A 13,423-nucleotide genomic window follows, 5' to 3' on the forward strand; every position below is an offset into this window, starting at 1 on the left:
ATGATATTTGGTTTTGCTGCTGTCTTGTATCACAGATTACCTTGGCATCTTCCTGTGTCAATTACAAATGAGCTTTACTTACCTTTTTGCCTCTTTCAAGTGTATCTGCACATTTCTCAGACCTGAGGGTTACTGGATCTCTGACTAACACAACTAAGCTAACATTGGTACTTACAAGGCCTTCTTTCTAGAACCCCTGTTCTAGAATCCCTATTCTGTGTGGTGGATTGATGTGACTTAACCAATGTATGACCCATACACCTGCACACAGCATCCTTAGCAAAGAGCAAAGTGAATCAAGACATACACATACTATTCTTATACCTTAATCTAAACTAATCTTTTCATTGATTCCTTTGTCAGCTTTACATCAGGCTCTGGAGTGAGAAAAACACAATGTGTTGCTTCATCATGGGCCTTGCATTCTCATGCTTTCTGGGATGCTTTTTCTTCAACTTTTTCATTCTCTTTTTTCCTGTACTAAGATTGTTAAGACTAAAATATTTACATTTTCTTTCAACCTTAAGATAAAACTGAATTGAATAAATGTGTCAGTACAAGTGGGAATTCTTTCTCAATGTAAGGTACCTCCATTATTTCCTATACATTTATGCATACATTCCACCACTGCTATCACTCCAGTTCCTGCTGGTGTCCTCCATAAAATGTCCTTTGACATGGCTTCATTCAGTTTATCAGTGAAATCAGATAAATTGACATAACTTTTTAAACAAGTCTTATTTCCCTTGCTCTCCAAATTTTTCAAGAGGGATTGATACACACCTAGGAATACACTTGATTCAGCAGAAAGAATAAAACAGAAAAGCAATAAAGCTTTAAGATCCTCAGAGTAGTAGTAGACGAACTTGCAAAGAAAGAAACAAACAAATATGAATTGAGCAATTTGAATCTTACAATGAGACAGGAAATAACAGTTTCACTTGGCTTATTTCCTGTTTAGCAGAAGGTATAATAGAGTGCTTTTGCTCACGGCTGTTTATTGTCAGGTAGATATTGAAAAAATAGAGGGAATGAATAAAAAAGCAGTAAAAATGAACACAGGACTGCAGTGCTGACCAATGAGGAAAACTTTTAAAAAGCGTGAAATACGTATTGCTTGGTTAAGCAACAGTTAAGTGGTAAAGGGTAAAAGAAAGGTGAGGACAACAGTCTACATATGCATGAAGATTATGAATATCCAGGAGCAAGAGGAATTATTTAACAGTTCTTAATATAAACACTATGTAGCACTATAGTCCTGCAAGTTAAAAAATAAACATAAAAATATGCCAAGTACTTTCCCAAATGCCAAATCTGCCCATATAATGTGTATAAATTGTATAAGAAAGACAAGTTAAGTAGTTTGCTAATTTATGGCATTGCATTTATACCATGATTATGGAAACTTAAGAAATGACCATCTGCTTTTCCCAAGTGTAGCTGAAAACTTTTCATTGTTACAGAATAACAAGCTAAACTTTGCCTAGTTCTGCACCTGCCTACCTTGTAAGGAAAATGAATTGCTTGATTGTCTAGTCAGCAGGGTTACAATTTGGTACCTCAGTATGAAATGTTTAAGCAGCTTATCTTCCTTACACATGTATCCAAGTACCAGATTTTCCATATTTTGGAAGCATTTCAAATGAAAAATAACTTTGTGGGCTTAATTCTTCTCACATCCACTCCACAGCAGCAAAATTGCACATCTCTATAGTCCTCAAGGTAATTTCTCACGATTTACAGAAACAAGAAAACTAAATGGGACAGTATGTCTATGGTAACATTTTGTGGAACTCATAAAGCACAATCTCCCTATATCACCTGGAAAATGACATTACGTTTATTTTTTTTCTACTCAGAGATGGCCAAAGAATCTCCTGTGCTGTAGGCAGAACATTATGTCAGACTGCCCTTAGCTGTACTCAACACATACCCTGTTCACCCATATGAATCCACATAAAGCAGGCCTTCAGTGCTCTAAGAGTGCTATATGACTATATGAAAGGAAGGCACTATTTTTTAACTGTCCAAATGTGGAATATATTGCTTTCTGTTGTCAATCAGTCCTCAGTTCTCCTCTTTTACTAACCTACAGAATAAAATATCAGCTAAAAATTAAATTTTAAAATGGCCAAATAGTTGTATTCTGATATTAATATTCTCAAATCATCTACTAAACAACACACATTAAGAAAATTTTGCCACCTTCTCAAATGTTTAGAACTACCTTCTCGCAGGGGAACATTCTGAAAAAGAGAGTTTAAGACTGAGTCAGTAAGGCATATTTTGCATTTTGTGGTACATGAATACTTTCGCATGAACTACTATATGCAAAAGACCTATATTTGTCTTGGTATTCTTATTTATCTGAAAGATAAAATAATGTTTATTATTTGCTATATTGTTTATGGCTTATACAGCACTACTACTGTACTACATGTTTTGTGCCCACATAAATAATATTCCTTTTGCAATAGCACAGGGCTGTAGCACTAGCAAATACTTGAATATGGAAGGAGATGTTAATGGTGGAAGTTTCTTAGCAAAGTCAAAAACATATGCAAGAATTCATCCTAAATATATTGTATATTTTCTTGAGCATATGTATTGATTGCGGTGATTAGCACCTTTTCATGATGCATCTTTCTATTGTAAATAGAGCTTCTTCATTGGCTAAGTTTACACTTAGCCTGGGAAGGTTAAGGTAGTTCCCCTTTATACACTGGGTCAAGTGATCTACAGTTAGGTGTTGACAACATATTTTTAATACTATGTAAACAAAAGAACCTCGATTTTTAACTGGGTGATCCTCCTTCTTACAACCTTGGAGCTATGAAACATTAAACATTATGACCTTCTCAAATTTATGCTTGCAGTGTAGGCTTGTATTCATACCATGACCAAGGTCTGGACAGCTAGAACAGAATTAGGGTTCTCCTAGGAGCATAAATTCCACTGCTTTTTCTAAGAACTACTTGTCTCTAATTTACGTGACAGTAAGTGTCTCTTCCAGTGCAAAAGAGACAGAGAAGATGCTGGTAGCATAAGGCAGCTAATAGTTATTCTGAAGGAAGTGAGCAACCTAGTGTATTAACTTCTCTTAGCTCTTCCACCATTACCACTTAGCTCAGCCACTTCTTCCAAGGAAATGCATGACACTAAGAGAAAAAGATTATACTGCAGAGATTTTTCCATCATTAATCACCAGTATATTTATGTAAAAGCCAACTTATTGGACATGAAGAAACCATTTCTTGATTTTTTCAGGATCTCTTAGTATGTTGTCATAGGTACTCCCCTTAACCAGGCGAGCACCAAAAGAATGACATGTGTACACAGATACTTTTTTAGCAAGTGATTATTCAAAACAAAATAAAGAAAGAAAAAAGATGCAAAGAACTTGAGAAGTGCAGTGTAATACTAAAAAAAACCAAAACCAAACCACAAAATGAAAACCAACAAAACACCACCAAAAAAACCCCAAACAAACCACCACCAATAAAAAACAGCACAACAATAGCATAGAGCAAAGAAGAAATTCAGCAGAAGAATTGTGACAAAGCAGGAATATCCCTAGTAGCACTTTTAGACTGTGACACAGGGAAAATACTAAATACATGGAATGAATGCCCGGTGGGTCTCTAGACACTTATGTCTAACAGCATAGGTATCAGAAAAAAGACAACCTGGAAAAGGTAGTGTGATAGCAGGCTACAAGATGTAAAATTTTAAAGCATATGCAGTTTGATATTTTGAAATTTTGGAAAAATATCCTTTATCTGGTCTGAAAGGAGAAGTAAACTTATACTAACATAGATATCAAATAGACTGTACTTATGAATTTCAACTAACTTGTCATCCATAAAGGATGGAAAATAAAAGCTGGGAAGAATTCCCTGTTACTTGTTCATAATGTTTTAATATATTGCATGATTCTCATCTTTAGAACAAATAATATTCTATCTTCATAGCAAAGAACATTGGTGAGCTATTGTTCTGAAGCTTTTTTGGGGATGTTGACTAATGTTTCCATATTTCTCTGGTTTCTGTTGTTGCTTCTTAACCCACTATTGCCTCTTGTCTTGCAAGACCACTGCCTCAGGGCAGGGGTTCTGTTAGCTTGCACTGTGCCTAGCACAGTAGGAATTTGGTTCATGACTGGACTTCCTTAGCCCTACAATAATGCAAATACTGTTCTTGGTAGCCCTATTTTTAAAGTGCTGGATTTCCAACATCATTAATATGCAACTGTGAGACTAAAGAACGGAGGTAAAACTGGATATTGAGTGACAGACAATAGCATGAAGTAGAGGACTAACAACAAGCTCAGCAGATGAAAAGGAGAAGAAATGTCAGAATATGACTACAAAAAGTCAGCTGAAGCAGCATGAAGTTGACTGACATCAAAACTGTAAATCTCATGCTCTCATGAAAAGAAGGTATTTTCTGATAACCATCCAAGCATGCAGGGTACTTGCATCTACATATCATTGCAAAATTAGCTTTTACTCTCGCTTTTCTATTTTGCCAGAGACCCATAAAATATTGTTTTAAATAATGCCCAAAAGAAATTCAGAGCAGAGCGCTGCAGGTAGACCCTATTAGTCTACTGAAATACAGAACTGGTATTACAGGATTATATAAATAGCATAGCTGTGCTATTGAATAAAAAGCTGCAATGAGGGCTACTTAATTTACGGATGTTGTCATCACCTTCACTAACCTTCTTCTTCTGCAATGCCACATGTTAAGGATCAGTGTTCTATATTATACTAAAAGATCAAAAAGCTGCATGTTCTGGTTCAGTATCCAACCATAAGTCTCTCAACTCCATTATCACTTCTAATAATGAAATTACATACAAATTGTCTTTTAGTGCTTGAGCATGTGAAATTGTCATCACTTTAAATCCCCAGCATAAAACTCATTTCTGTATCCATTCAGCTATGTGAGAAGACGACTTCCTATAAAGAGAGAAAGAGGAAATTACACTATAGCTGTGCAGGCTAATGAAATCAACCAGGAAAAAGCAGTAGATTTTAGGTTATCCCTTTGGATAATTCTTCCTGTGTGCCTTAATCTCACCATTCTCCCCAGAGACACTTTAGCCCTGCATACTAAGTAGGAAACATTCAGATTGTCAGTCCGCTCTCAATTATTTGGGGTAATTCAAATAAAATAAAGCATGGAATAACACAAAGCCCACAGTGACTATCCAGTGCAAAAAAGCATGTGTTACTAGTGACTGCATAGTACAAGCTCAGATGGTAAATTCATACCACTACTCTACAGTTGAAACATACCTTCACCAAGACCTATTCAATCCACAAAGTAGGTAAGCAGGAATTGACTATTTTGTCTGTTCATTTGTTTCATTTGCAGCACTTGTGGTAGAAAAACATTGACAGGAATGACATGTCCCATTCTATTTAAAAGGTCAACTGTTATCAATTTTCAAAGCACAGAACAGAGAGTTCCTCAGATGGGTAAATTACAGAAATATAGCAATTTGCTTTTTCACTTTCATAAATGGCTTTTGGGAGTATATAAAACAACAGTGCTTCAAAGATTATACTAAAAGTAAAGTTAACAAACAGAAAAGGAGTAAAAAATATACTAAAAAGGAAGTTTCTCTCCGAGTTATTACTCCATCTTGGCTTTCCACAGTGTCCACAAAGACAGATGAAGAATAGATGTTTTGGCTGGATTTGGTTTTGGTTGGTTTTTTTCCCCAAAAATACTTGGGGTTGGGGCGGGGAGGGAGAAAATGAAAAAAATCTGTGTAGAGTTGTTAACTACTTTTAGCCAGGAGCTTACTTGCAGAGCAGACATGAACATTTATCTTGTGCAGGATGCCTGGAAGGGCAAGGCTCCAGGCTAAGAGTAGGCAGAGAGAGCAGCCCCATGTGTTGCCCCCATAGACAGAGTGAGGGACAGAACCCTCCAGTGAATCACTCCCAACTCACCTTCTGCTCCGTTATCTGCAAATGAGGCAGCCTGGTCCCTATTACCTACATTTTGGCTTCCTAATTTCACCCCATACGCTCTCCATTTCCCAAATGTCAGTAAAACTGCTGTAGTATAGTTTCTAGAGAGATTAAAATTCTCAACTCTTTCACCACAGATGAAGTTCCCTCAGTTTCTCAGCAGCTGCTATTCCAACAAATCAGTCCGAGTTTGACTGACTGGTTAGCGCTTCCACAGTACTCACCACCTTAAAATATTTTAGCAAAGACACTTATCATCCAAGTCAGTCAAAAAGTCATCAGCTGCGTCTGGAAGTGTGAGACTATGATCTAGAAAAAGAGCTCTATTTCTGACTGCATCTGTATGGCTTGGTAAAAGGTCACACCTCAGATAAATATCATATGTGATTAATTCTGTCACCCTATCGACACATTCACCAATACCTTTGAAAAAGAAAAAACAAACACAAAAAAACAATATTCTTCCCTGTCTGGCCTGCCTCCCTCTGAAATGATGAGTCTGGGAAAAATAATCCACTCTCTATGCCAACAATAACTCACACTTCTTGTTATTTTGCTGCTTGAAAAATACTTTCCCCACCATATCTTGGAACAAACCTGTAAATTCCCTTAAATGCACCAACTGTCCAGGAAATGTTTAAGTTCACTGCATTTTTTTAATGCTTCACTCATTCTGTACTACTCTAGAAACTAAGACAAACATTTGCTTTTATGCATTTTGGTCCATGTTTGAAAATTGAATCCAACAAGCCTTTTTATCTTAATATAGTTAGAAGAAAAACAAAGAGGCAGGTAAAATGCAATTAGAAGGCAATGACTGTGAGCTCTAACAAACTACATGCTCTTAGTCCACTAATTTAACCTTTTTTCTTGATTTTACCATTTAGAATATGCAGGTCAGATTTATGCTTTTCTTTCCCCTACATTGTAAATAACAAGTAGACGCAAGGCACCTCACAAGTTCCAAGTGTTCCTTTTTAGAAGTACCAGTGAGCCTCTCAAAGATAAATATCAACTTCTGGGGTTTGTGCTCAAGCAATCCTATGTGTTTTTCTCTTTTATTTTCAGTCCTTTGTATCTTAATAAGGTTTCAGAGGGAAAAAAAAAAAAAAAAAAAAAAAAAACTGGGATATTGGCAGCTGTTGGAGGAGGTAGCTCCTTGCTTACTGATTGCTACAATCACTGTTTCAGTAGATGTAGTACGGGGGAAAAAAAAAAAAAAAAAAAAAAAAAGAATTGAACTCAGCAAAGAGCTTGAAACTGTCCCTGTCTTCAACTGTACACAAATTTAGAGACATTGGAAAAGAAGCTTTGGTTTGGATTACAGCCTTGTTTTACTTCTTCAGGTTCATTTATGGATTATTTTCCTACTTCTATTTTTAATAAGAAAAATTAAAGGATTACTGGCTAAGATTTTGTGTCATTATAATGCTTTTGAGGAGACTGTAGCAGAACACATAACATGAAATTAAAACCAAAAAATACTAACAGAAATCAAAAAAAAACAACAAACCACCATAACCAAAACCAAACCCTGGATGTCTGATAGTTATGTAACAAAACCTAAAAAAGATATCAACACAATTTTAAAGCTCTACTTTAACTGAACTCCTTTTTGCCAATGTGTAGACTTTAATTGCAAGATTGTGTACTGCTTTTCAAATATTCAATGTAATAGCATACACTTTTTCCTAATTTTAGGTGTTTATGCATTGAATCATTTAAAACTGCTCTGTACTATTATTTTTATGCCCAAATATAGTCTATTAAAGTAATTTATATGGAAAATACAGAGTAAGGCATTTCACGAAACATATTACCATGCTGCAGCAAACATTTTCTGGAAAACAAAAGCCACCTATGCTTCTAGCTAAATTAGCATCATAGTTAACTGCCTCATCTACTACATGGCATGTCTGGAAGACAAAAGTACCTATCCGAACAGGTAAAAGGGCTAAATAGTAAAATGCTTCAGCCCTTTAAGTGAACATAACTTATGCTGTGCTGACAGACAGAAAGAAATTGTATATGGTTCAGTCCACAGTCTGATTACATGTTAAGCACCTCCCAAGAGACACTCAGAATTACTCAGGATTGAATTCAAGATGATTAAAATTTATAATACAGAGAGGAAAGACCGACATTAAAAAAAATAACAAACACAAAAAAAAGGCAAAAAACCTCAGTCACCTCTGACTCCTATTAGTGTAAAATTAATGGAACTCCTCCAGAGGTTTCTCCAGAGTGATGTGAGAAACAGACCCCTGCTGCCTTAAGAAAATAAATACATTTTTTTTCAAAAACAAACACAAAACATTCTGCCAATAATTAGATGTCAAGGATGTAAGAAGGAAGGCTGTAATATACCTCAGATATGGATCTGAAGTCTTCTTAAAAAAACATGAAAACACTGAAAAATTATTTTAAGTGAAAGACTCATCTTACTGATGTGAATAGGAATCCCGTTCCACTACTTAAAAGGAACAGAATTTTACCATGCACGATCATATAATTAAGGTATCAGAATGCACACACCCAAGAGGACAAATTTAATGCTGACAATGGAATTAACATTGTTATTTCATGAATAGTGGTGTAACCCTAACATTCTCTGAATGCTGCCTTCCAAACAGAATTGCCTAGGCTTTGTAAAACTGAATAGGGGTGGGGAAAAAAATATTCCTTATTGCATCCCCATTTGCCTGTGTGTTTCTGAAGCGTTTTTATCTCACAGCCCTTAAAATCTGGAGGAAGGCTCCTCATTCCTGGATGTGCACTTAGATTGGCACCCTGCAAAGCATCCTGAAGTAAGGCAGTGCAGGACTGACCTCCCCAGGAGCAGAGCACTCTGCAGAACATGAGGCAGAGTCTGGTTGCTGCTTCCACTGCACTTGATGAGGGAAGTGAGTTATGCCAGCTCTTCTCTTGCTGTAGCTTCCTCACCAAAGAGAAAGAAGAAAAAAAAAAGAAGAGGAGGAAAGTGAAAAAAAAACCCCAACTTTCCTATCCAAATCTCAGTCTTCTCACTCCCTACCTACCTGCAAAGGATTTGAAAAAAGAGCAGCAATATTTTTAAGAGAAGAGGGGGAGGAAGATGACTGCTGCTCACTTCAGAGTGGTGCTACACGTAATATGTTAACATACAGAAAGAAAATCACTTCTTCACCTCTTTGCTCCCCTGCGTGGGAATGCAGCTTTGGTCATGATTGCACCTCAGGAACCACGCAGTAAAAAGCCTCTCCAGTGAGAAGGTTAGGAACCGGCCACGTCTTATCTTATAAGACGCTCAGCAAGGATTCTGTTTCCAGGAAGATGGGCTTCCTTTTGCAAGTGCAAATTTTTATCTGCTTTTCCTACAAAATGAATTGCTGGTACAAATGTGAGTTCTTGAGCCAACAATTCATACTGCTGCTGATGCAAAAGCAGGCTGGGCACAGACTGTTTCAGGAAAAAAGGTTTGCTTTTCAGAAGATATCTGCTTATGAATACTAGGACTCTTGTAAAGGACAGGAAAGAGCAGACTGTGAAGCTAAAAATAACCACATACTTGCAAATATCATGTACTCTAGTGCTACCACAGCATCTTTGGCCATAATATAGCAATTGAATGAATATGAGAATCACTATAGATCAAAAGCAGTCTTCAGTCAAGTATTTAAAGATACTTTTTTTCCAGGAGAGAAATTCTAATTTGTAAGCCACACTTCCCTTTTCATCACCAGCCAAGAATGCCAAATATGCCATTTTCCAGAGGCACAAGAGAAACTCCAACCTGAGAACAAATTTGGCTAAAAACCAAAACTTACAAAGCCAAGCAACAGCTTCATGGCATCAGAAAAGAAACTGCTACATAACCTAAAACTTATCAAAAACCTTCAGAACCACTGCAATAAGAGACAATATTTCTGATTCTAGCACATCTTTCCTAAGGGCTCAATTGTGCGAAGTACCAGCCCCAGTTCAGAAAAGTCCCTAAACACAACCACAATTGTAATCATGAGAGCAGTTCCCTATTTAACGTGATTATTTAGTTGGCATGATTAAATTCTAAGTGCTTAACTATGTTAACACAAACATCAAGGTTTTTGTCTCAGTAGGAAGAATTAAGTAAACTGAAATTCATTGCACTCATATACTTGAAGCAGTGGATTTCAGATTACTTCATCTCCTTTTCTGTAAGCATGCCATTTTGCTAAAAGCTGTCACTCCCCTGTTTTCTACACATTTGCTGTCTTTTAATGAGAAACACTATTTTTTGATTCTGATACTGCATAGAAAAATAGGTTTTTCTTTCAATAAGATGATTACACTTAAATGTTACATAGAAACACAAGAGGGATTTTTTGTTTGGGGTTTGGTTTTTTCCATCATAATTGCTGAAGGAAGCGTATTACCCACCAGCACAAGGCAGTGAATGAGCTAAGGCCTGGATTCACAGCTGTGCTCAGTGTGCTCCACGTGCAGCGCCAGGCTGGCAAAATGAGCCATTTGGGATGCCCTGATGTAAGGGCTTGCTCTGTGCTGGCCTGGTGCCCATCAGAGGGAAGGTAAAGCCACAGAGCCATGCTATGCACGGAGGGCAGTGAGGCCCCCAAGGTACCAATCTGCCACCCAGGCAACATCAAAACAAAGCAGTAATGCAGACATGCCCTCCTTTTCACTTGTCACACCCCCAGGTGCCTGATTCTTTCTCTCTTGCCTTCAGTAGTGCTGATCTTTAGGGAGGAAAGAACATGACACAGAACTTCTATGTTCTAGGACTAGCTGTTAGCTCTTATAAAAGAATATTCATCATTATGTTTCTCAATTCCTATGAACAAAAATATATGTAATATTAGTAAAAAAAAATTTTCTTTGTATCAACGGTAGTAAAACACTTTAATTATTGTACTTCTTTATAGAAGCATAGCTAATATGTAGAGGTCCTAATAAAAATTACAAGAGGAATCAGGAACGAAAGGTATTGCCATTTTGAAGTATTAATATTTCTTCTTTTTCAAAATACAAAATTTTGTCCCATCGTGGTTTAAGTCAACTGTGCTAACAGAATTACGATTTTCAGGTTGCACACTATAAACACATCAAAACCCAAGCATCTGCACCCTCCAAAGTTTGTTTAAATTCCCTACCTTTCCTACATAGAGTGGGTCTGTACCCATGTATTCTTCCAGCACAAAGAATTGATTCCACACCCAGCTGCGTTTGGTTCTCGTCCTCCCTGATTGAAAGTAGGGCTTTGACCTGGACCTTGAGAGCTCTGCTTGATTCATCCCAGAAAGACACAAGAAAAGAGCTAGTATCTGCAGAAAATGGCAGAACTCCACTTTGCCCAACTTCATCTTTTTTCTTTTTCTTTTTTTTTTTCGGTGAAAGAAAAAACCTTGACGAGAGCAGGCACAATTCCAGTTGTCTCTGTAGCTCTAGCCTCCGGCAGGGTGTCAGCTGGGAGTCCAGAGATAATAATTTGTGGAGTGGTTGATTGGAAGAAGTCACCAGCGTTGAATAGCCTTCACCAAAGAAATGGTGTAATAGGTACCTATCCAGGAAAAAAAAGAGCTGTTGTCAGAACTCTTTCTTTTTTTAAAGAACGCAAATTATTTGCAGCTTTCACATAATGCATAAAAATGTTTATTTATGATTTTTCTTATCATCAACGCAGTTGAGTTTACATAATAAGTATCTGAGAGTTTAGAGCACATTCCTTGGATGGCATTATTATTGCTGATATGTCTGTATTTATAGTATAAATTTTTCTCGAGACTGTTCTCTTAATATACCGGTTTCCCCAGCACAATTTTTCTCTTTAAAATAATCAAAGCAAGTGTAGTTATTTACAGTTATTTTGCTTGATTTCTCCTTGTCTGTCTGCTACAGTCTGCTGTGCCTGCCATTACAGTGATATAATTACAAACCAGCTACAGGCAGGAAATGATATTAATGGCAAGGACATATGCTAGTTTAACTCTCTTCCATATAACTGAAAAGTAAAATAAAAGAGTATAAGATGAATTGGAACAATTTGATTAATCCTTAGTCACAGCAGACCAGATGTTATGATTTGTTCTGATCTGAAACTGACCCGCTAAAAAGCTTCAGTCTCCCCACTCATTTTTATTATATTCCAAAAGCAAATGTCAGGCACGGTAAAAAGCATGTTAGGCTAGTTTATACATTTATACACAAATATGTTCCTAAAGATCAGAGGATTATGTGATTTTGTGTTTTCAATGAAACCTTGCTGTAATGACAAATGGTTTTTCAACACTAACACATACAATTTTCATCTTTTTGTGCATCTTATCCATTTTTATTTCAAAATCTTGATTGTTCAATAAATGGTTGATCTCACTAAAAAAATAATTTACAAAAATACCCAACTAACTTTCAATACTTAAAGCAGTCTTTTTTCTGCCTTTTACAATTGTGAGCCTTCTCTGGCCAAGTAAAATGTACATTTCGTATAATGTTTTTAAAAGTGTAAGTTCTGTCAGTCAGAACCAAAGGTAGCCTTGCCTTTCAGGGGAATCACTTGCATTAACCCCAGCTGAGCAATGCTGTCTCTGAAATAAGCATCCTCCTTGTCTGATTGAGCAATGAGGCAGACGGGAAGTATTTAAGAAGTGCCGAACACAAGGTGAAAATGAGGATGAAATTAAAACAGATAACAAGGCATTCATTTAGAGTGAGCCACTGCTACTTAGGAAGCCATGGAAGAAAGAAGATTTCATCCTTTCTACATTTAATTAATCTTAAAAGGCTAGACGTTAAATTGCATACACATTAAATGCTCTAGATAGATTATCATTGTATCCCTACTCACTACTATTAAAACTGAGTGAAATGCGATCTCTGATATCTGTTTCCAGTATGTCAGGCTCTTTTAGCTGAAGAACGCCTATGTATCGTGCTGCCAAAGGTACCTAGAGGGCAGGAACATGAAACAAATAAAAAGCTCTTCTGATTGCAGACTGTATTTAAAGCCTTTTTGTAGTAATCCCTTCTGTGGTACAGCCCTGCACCAGAAAGGCTTTGCTTAGAGACTGGTGGGATAAACCACAAACCCACTGAGCGTGTTTGCTAAGCAGCAGCAATTTGAAAGCTTCCATATGTGAAAATCCAGTGTCTCCCTACAGGCAAAATAAAGAGAATAGGCAGTGTCTTACCTAAAGACCCTAAATTCCAAAATGTGATGTTACAGCTATAAAGGATGTCTCTCCAACGTGGACCAAGATTCTTTTTGCAGCAAGATTAACACGCAGGTGTCATTCTCACTAGCAGAGCATAGTTTAAAATGATTAATCCCAACTAGTCATAGCTCAGTTTTGATCCGGTCCTTTGGGTAAATCATGACCATATGACATAGTAATTACTGAGAGGGCTGCAATCAGTGTTAAAGAGAGTAGCTGTGCTTCCTTGGTGATACGTTCACTTCCTAC

General features: G+C 36.9%; 1 protein-coding gene across 2 annotated transcripts in view; it reads right to left on the reverse strand.

Moving 5' to 3' along the window:
- Window positions 1-11,525, reverse strand: part of CDH7 (cadherin 7, type 2) — a 72,486-nt gene extending 60,961 nt beyond the window's left edge. The window contains exon 1 of one of the 2 annotated variants that reach the window (XM_014938707.1): window positions 11,117-11,525. In XM_014938707.1, the coding sequence (XP_014794193.1) occupies window positions 11,117-11,326 (210 nt within the window). In that variant the 5' untranslated portion in view covers window positions 11,327-11,525. The remainder of the gene's footprint in view (window positions 1-11,116) is intronic. The other variant, XM_014938708.1, reaches the window with a different exon arrangement.
- Window positions 11,526-13,423: the final 1,898 nt, after the last annotated feature.

This window comes from Calidris pugnax, unplaced genomic scaffold (assembly GCF_001431845.1).
Source record: "Calidris pugnax isolate Ruff unplaced genomic scaffold, ASM143184v1 scaffold13, whole genome shotgun sequence".
Classification (NCBI taxonomy): Eukaryota; Metazoa; Chordata; class Aves; order Charadriiformes; family Scolopacidae; genus Calidris; species Calidris pugnax.